The sequence below is a fragment of the Babylonia areolata genome, chromosome 34 (assembly GCF_041734735.1).
Source record: "Babylonia areolata isolate BAREFJ2019XMU chromosome 34, ASM4173473v1, whole genome shotgun sequence".
Classification (NCBI taxonomy): domain Eukaryota; kingdom Metazoa; phylum Mollusca; class Gastropoda; order Neogastropoda; family Buccinidae; genus Babylonia; species Babylonia areolata.
In genome coordinates this window covers 21,320,150-21,327,649 of record NC_134909.1, presented here as the reverse complement: position 1 = coordinate 21,327,649, position 7,500 = coordinate 21,320,150, and the positions used below count along the sequence as shown (strand labels likewise).

The 7,500-nt window shown below is 38.8% G+C and overlaps 1 protein-coding gene across 2 annotated transcripts in view; it reads right to left on the bottom strand.

Moving 5' to 3' along the window:
* The window catches only part of LOC143277330 (uncharacterized), a 32,749-nt gene that overhangs the window by 23,670 nt on the left and 1,579 nt on the right, over nt 1–7,500 (bottom strand). For both annotated transcript variants that reach the window (XM_076582116.1, XM_076582117.1), the window contains exon 3: nt 2,832–2,959. In XM_076582116.1, coding sequence (XP_076438231.1) covers nt 2,832–2,959 — 128 coding nt within the window. The remainder of the gene's footprint in view (nt 1–2,831; nt 2,960–7,500) is intronic.

The window sequence follows — 7,500 nt, the reverse complement described above, 5'->3', positions numbered from 1 at the left end:
TTTTTTTTATGTGTGTGTGAGTGCGTGTGTGTGCGCGCGCGCGCCTACAGTTTACTTAAGATTTTGCGCCTTTTAAATATTAGTAGTAGTAGTAGTAGTATTTTCATGTATTTATCTATTTATTTATTTATTTATTTGTTATTATTATTATTATTATTATTATTATTATTATTATTATTATTTAAAACAAAAAATAATTTATTCATTTATTTACTTTTTCTCAAGGCCTGATGTAAGCGCGTTGGGTTACGCTGCTGGTCAGGCATCTACTTGGCAGATGTGGTGTAGCGTATATGAATTTGACCGAACGCAGTGACGCCTCCTTGAGCTACTGATATCGATACTGATACTTTCGTTAGGCGCAGTGTTGTTTTGTCTACCTCTTCCACTATGCGTTGTGGCTGTTCTCATGAGGGCAGGTCAGGCCGTGACCTTCACTGAGTACCTGACAAATTGAGACATAACAGGGTGGACATTCTCTGCAGAGACAGCAGCACACGAAGAGGTTCCACATCAAGTGCCTGGTAATGTTTCAACCAGCTTCAGACATGTGCTACCTGCTGTTCAAAGCAGTGTCTTGACAACTTAACGGCTGGCTGTATCTGTGCAGCTGCAAATACATTAGTGTTCGAGTGGAAAACCAAGAATGGCTTTGAATATATCTTCAAGATGCATTGATATACAATTCTTTGAAAAGAAGCATTAACTTGGGGAAGTTAGAAAAGCTCTTGAAAGCACATTATTACCAGTTTAGTGATTTTTTTTTTTTAATCAAAAGTAACACTTTTGCGTTTTCATTTCATTGGTACAGTGAAAAATAGGTATCCCCCCAAAAACAAATAAATAAAAAGAGGAAAATATTAGGGACGAAAGTGCGTGTGTTTGTTGTTGTTTTATTATTATTATTATTGTTTTTATTATGTTTTTGTTCGTTTGTTCTTTTTTTTTTCCTTTTTTCTTCATATTCTTTTTTATTTGCCCCATGACTAATCTCACCTATGGTTAAAATTATCTTTTATTTTTCTTTGGACTTTTTTTTATCAACAACAAAAACAATTGTTACGAACAATTTTAATTGGTCATAGGACTGTATTATTAGGATCTGCAGCATTATATATTGGGAAAAAAATGTTACAAATGTGGAAATTGGGTGAGTCCCCATGATTCAAAGACCTGGGAACATTACGTTTTATCAACATCTAGAAAACTATGATCATTTGTACAACCCACTATAAAAATCGTTCGAGTGTGTGTGTGTGTGTGTGTGCGTGTGTGTGTGTGTGTGTGTGTGTGTGGTGTGGTGTGTGTGTGTGTGTGTGTGTGTGTGTGTGTGTGTGTGTGTGTGTGGATATTTTTCAACATGCATAGAAAGTAATCATTTCCTTTGTTTTTATTCTTGTAAACTTGGGATCGTTAGTGACGTAGGGTCACCACAGTTTATTACATTAAACTGATTTTGTCGCGTTATCTGTCTGTCTGTATGTCTGCCGCTGTCTCTGTGTCACTGACTCTCTTCTCTGTGTGTGTTTCGCTCGTTCTTTCTCTCTGGCTATGTGTATATATATATATATATATATATATATATATATATATATATATATTTACACACACACACACACACACGTGTGTGTGTGTGTGTGTGTGTGTGTGTGTGTGTGTGTGTGTGTGTGTGATTGTGTGATTACATTGTAATGTGGATCATATGATGAGAGGACATGGTAATTAATTTCATTTACAATTTTGTGTTATAACTAACGTACAAATAGTAGCGACACACACACACACACACACACACACACACACACACACACACACACACACACAGACAAAGTCACAGGCAAACAGACAGACAGACAGACAGACAGACACACACACACACACACACACACACACACACACACACACACACACACACACACACACACACACACACACCCTGTCTGAAGTCACAACGGTATCTGTTCAGACAGGCCCAACGCTCGGCTTATATCACAGATTGACCTAAGTTTACATTTGGCCCAACAGCAAAGTGAGAGCTGTATTATCAATGGTCTCTCCAGTCAATGGGAAACCATTTACAGCTTAGTCTTTTGTGAAGGACTATGACTCTCAAACTAGGAGGCAAATTGCACTGACTCTTAGTGCTGAAGCCTTGTGGGCTAGTTGGCCTTTGGGAACCATCCCAACGCCGACTGTCCTAAACCCTCTTGGCCGAGAGAGTGGGGATGTACTTGGGCAAGACACTCTCCACTATAATCAAATTCTAGCCCAAATAGTCGGAACAGCAGTTGCCTTCTCTGCTGTTCTGATGGTCATAGTCGGACACGACTGACTATATATATATACATTGCTTAGAATGTTTTCAGAAATTTTAAACTCCAGTTCAGTTAGTATCCTCCTTGATGTATTATAATTAATGTGGTCATTTATATTTACATTGTTGTAGGTTATGCATATACATATTCTTCTTCCCATGACACCTCATTCAATACACACCACAACCTCTTTAGACTTTTTCTTATAATATACTTTTCCTCTGATACATAACATGAACACTTTTTTACACTAATATTCACATGCATTCCCTTTCCTTTGTACACTACTTTACTCCTTTCCGTCTAAAACACTTATAGTGAATAGATGTTAAACTGAAGAAAACACACACACACACACACACACACACACACACACACACACACACACACACACACACACACACCTACCCCCTGTCTGAAGTCACAACGGTATCTGTTCAGAGCGGAGTAAGCCTTGCTGACAGTACAGGACACACACACACACACACACACACACACACACACACACACACCTACCCCCTGTCTGAAGTCACAACGGTATCTGTTCAGAGCGGAGTAAGCCTTGCTGACAGTACAGGACACAGTGATGGTCCATCTGGTGCTGGTGGTCACATTGCACGACACCTCGCTGGACGACGGGGAATCTGAGGGGAAACACCGTACATGCAGACATCAAAGCAGAAAGAGGCTGGCTTTTCCTATTCCCTTCAAGCTGTTGTAACCTCCTTCCCTTAAATCCCATATGTGTATATAAAGGTATTCATATCACTTGCTGGCAATGTTTTTTGTTTTTTTTACTGCAACTATCGTAATCTTACAAGGCAAACATATTAGTTTACTGAAGTTGCCCTGTGTTTTGTGCGTTTTGCAATTTCATTTTCTGTTGATTTCATATTGATCTTAACATTTGTCAAATATACTTTGCATATGTGAGTGCACAAAAGCGTGCATGAGTGCGTGTATACCTATGTGCGTCTGCGCGCGTGTGTTGTTGTAGTGTTCAATTTTTACATCTTTTCACTCTAAATAACATTTTCAATGTGTGTGTTGGCAGTTTCTCATTGCCAACTTCATCAAATATTATTCAAATGTAACCGAAATTTGTACATATAAGGTACTTCACGTGAGTAACTCACTTTTGTACAATAGTATTCATGTTTTGTGAATTAGAAAGTATATTGTTGTTTTTTGATACCTTGACAAAAGATGCTTGTGAACCCGAAACTAAAATTGAATACATTTCGCAGCGGAAGTTATAATGATTGGAGTCTTACGTGTTCAGCACACACCATATTATGAGTAGTAAAATGATGGTAATGGCAATAATTTACAATTTTGTAAGTGGGTATTTTCAATAGATTTCCATGGTTTGAAACCCCTATCTCCGAACCATACAAAAAGGAAACATAGATCAACATTCCCTTTCAGTTCCAAAATGTCAAAGGAAATTGTCTTTGCATGAATAACATGCCCATATCAGATAGAAACTTCAAAGCTAAGTTTTGCCGAAAATAGGGCACATTAAAAATTGTAATGATCAACTATTTCAAAGCAAAATTGACCAAACTGTTTTCATTTTCCTTTGCAACAAACCGATAACTTTGGTTTTTGATAGCATTCAACTGACGTTGCAAACCTCTCTCTCTCTCTCACACACACACACACACACACACACAATCAGACACACGCACACACACACACACATTTACGTTTCCCATCTCTCACATTACCCCTCCCCCCCGCTCCTCCCCACACAGCCCCCCACCCCCACCCCCTCCCCCCTTCCCCCACACGCATACACTTACAGACACAGAAGACACATACAAACATAGACACATACACGTGCGCGTATACACACACACAGACATTCATTTTCCTTTGCAACAAACCGATAACTTTGGTTTTAGTTAGAATCAATTTCAAACGTAACTTTTGCGTACAGCTATGGATAGCATTCAACTGACGTTGCAAACCTTTCTCTCTCTCTCTCTCTCTCTCTCTCTCTCTCTCTCACACACACACACACACACACACACACACACACACACATAATCAGACACACGCACACACACACACATTTCCCATCTCCCACATTACCCCCACACACACACACACACACACACACAGCCCCCCACCCCCCTTCCCCCACACGCATACACTTACAGACACAGACACATACAAACACAAACACACACACGTGCGCGCGCGGGCGCGTATACACACACATAGGCATTCCTACGTGTAGCAGCTCCCACTACACATAAGTATGAAGGTTATTAACACTGGCTGCTTTTGTTTGCCTTCATTTTTACGCAGCTCTTTGAGTGATACTACCATGCTGATGTACAACCTGTTAGGCCTTCTTTCAGGCATTCCTAACATGACATATTCAGTGTAAGATTTTCTGCATAGTATACATAATTATGTCGTATTGAGTATACTCTTCATTCTACATATAATAACATATAATAAACAATGTTGTCGAAAGCTTAACTGAAATAAGCCCTTAACATATATTGCTTGATGCAAGTATACATGATGAAAAGAGTTTTGAATCCGGTTAGTCTCCACAGAATCTTAGCTACAAACATTGTTTCAGCTAGAATGAAAATAAAGTCCAGAGAGAGATGTTAGTTCCGCAATGAGAAAGAGACAGTATAGAACATGTCCTCTGGAGATGTGTTCACGTTAACCGTTTCTGGAAACACTGTCTTAAGCAGTCGTTGTGCAAATGTGTCAAAGACAACACTGAGCGAATCGATTGTTCTATTTGGAAATGACCCCAAGTTTATCATTTATGAAATGTAAGTTTAATGAAAACTTACCACATTTTCAGGCATTCCAGAAATATCCATAAGCAAAGTACGGAAACGAAAAATGGATTTCATTTGTAAACATGAGCTCGGTAAATGTCAATATTACTTGGAATTCCTATAAAGTCTTAACGGAAACAGATAAAAACTCTGATACGTGAACAGGATATTAGCATTGGAAATAATATATTTGATGTAAAATGATTAATGATATGCGGGACAATGAGCCTGTGTGTATGTAGGGGTGGAATGTTTGTGACAGTGAAATTTTTGTGGATGAGAGAGAGACAGAGACAGACAGACAGACAGAGAGAGAGAGAGAGAGAGAGAGAGAGAGAGAGGTTTTTATCTCATTCACAATCAGCAAAGTGGCCTCTCGTGGATGAGATGCAGTGAACACACAAAACAAGTTGTCGTCTTTATTGAACATCAAGAAACGCAGCAATGCACACTGCATAACAATTTATTGAATATCAAACTGCGAGTGAGAGAGGGAGAGACCGACACATTTTCATCCTCTGCAAAGTTCTAGTGTCAAGGAGGTGCACGTCTTTCGGTCGAAAGAATCAAATCAAACATATATCAACTCAACAGTAGATAAATAAATGCATGAAAAGTGACCTGAAATGTTCAACTAATGAGCATGAATGGAATGTAGTGTTTCTCACAGCCTCTGAAGTGTACGCACAGGAGACAGAATAGAACCTATACTTGGCACAAATTTTTCCCCGGCTTGCGTGCCGCGTGACAGTTAAGCCTGCCCATAGTGTGCGAACACACCCAGACTCAGACCCACATGACATTCTCACGCTGTATGCCCGCCTGCATACACTCTCCCAAAACAATCTTACTGATGTCCGCGAACACTCGCCTACACCAAACACATGCACAATTTGCACAGGTCAAATTTATTTTTCTTGTTTTTTATATCTTATTATTAAAAAAGAAAAAATCAAACAAGAAAACCCAGTTGAGCAGTATAGGCCTCAGAATTGACTTTTATAAATGTCAGATGGACATTCATTTATCATCATAAAATCATTGTTGTTTCCTAACTTTGGTGACTTCCAAGGAAAGTGTCTAACACACTGATGTCTTCCAGCTGGACTGAAGGTCGTTCTCTGCAACGTGGCCAGTAGAAATGAAGGTCACGCTCAGATGATAAAAGGTACGGTGGAGGGGAGAAGAAGAAGTTGATCTCAGACAAAGAGAAACAACAAAGGTTGTCTCATCCCAAATCAAACTTAATTACTGGCGGGGTTTGAAACTACATTTGAATTAAAAATGTTTACATTTTTCTCGCACAACCTCATACACTGAAAGAGAAAATGTTTTTCATCATCAATTTGGAATTCACATGCAGGGCAAGGTAGTTCTGTGGAAGTCCCAAGTTCAAACCATTTCTTATTTGCGTTAAAACTAAGTGTCCTTAATCTAAACATTCCATTACTAATTTTGTGCCATTTGTCTGTAATAACATTTAGAATTTTTTCAGGCTGAAATACATTCTTAAATGAGAAAAACCAACTATAGCTTTCTTTGCTTTCCATATCCGAATGCCAGTTTTGTTTAAAAGAGCAAATGAGTCTGTCTTTAAATTCTGAGATAAACTGCTGTTCATTTCCTGCTCCCTGTGACAAACATACAATTCCCAAACCTTGTTCTGATAAAATATTATTTACTCTATAAGCCCTGTTTTCTTTCCCTAACTCTAATTGTACATACATCATACCATAGGCCTGCCAACAAAGACGTGTTTGTGGAAGCTTCAACAGTTTCAACCAGTACTTAATGCACCTTACATACGTTTTTACATACAAAGGATATCTTCCCGTTTCTCCGTATAAAACTGTGTAGGAGGAATGTATTGGTACATTAAGAAAACGTTTAATAGCATAAGTAGAGAGAGAGAGAGAGAGAGAGAGAGAGAGAGAGTGAGTGTGTGTGTGTGTGTGTGTGTGTGTGTGTGTGTGTATGTGTGTGTGTGTGTGTGTGTGTGTGTGTGTGTGTGTGTGTCAGCACAGAATATTTAAGATATGAACCTACCCCCACCCCCACACCCCCACACACAGACACAGACAGACACACAGACACACACGCGCGCGAGGCGTGCGCACGCGAATACAGACTTTTTTTCTTTTCCAACTATATACATATATTTTTTTTAAATATTGCTGTTGTTATTGTTCTTTTTTGTTTTTTTAAAGCAGAAAATTAGTTGATTTGAAGTACTTTGTTTGGGATGATTATTACACTTTGTGACCATTATAAGATGATATATATATATATATAATTATGTGAATGTGTATTGATTATCGGTTTGTGGACACTGTACACTTTTTTCCCCTTTTATGAAACAGCGAGGGAATGGA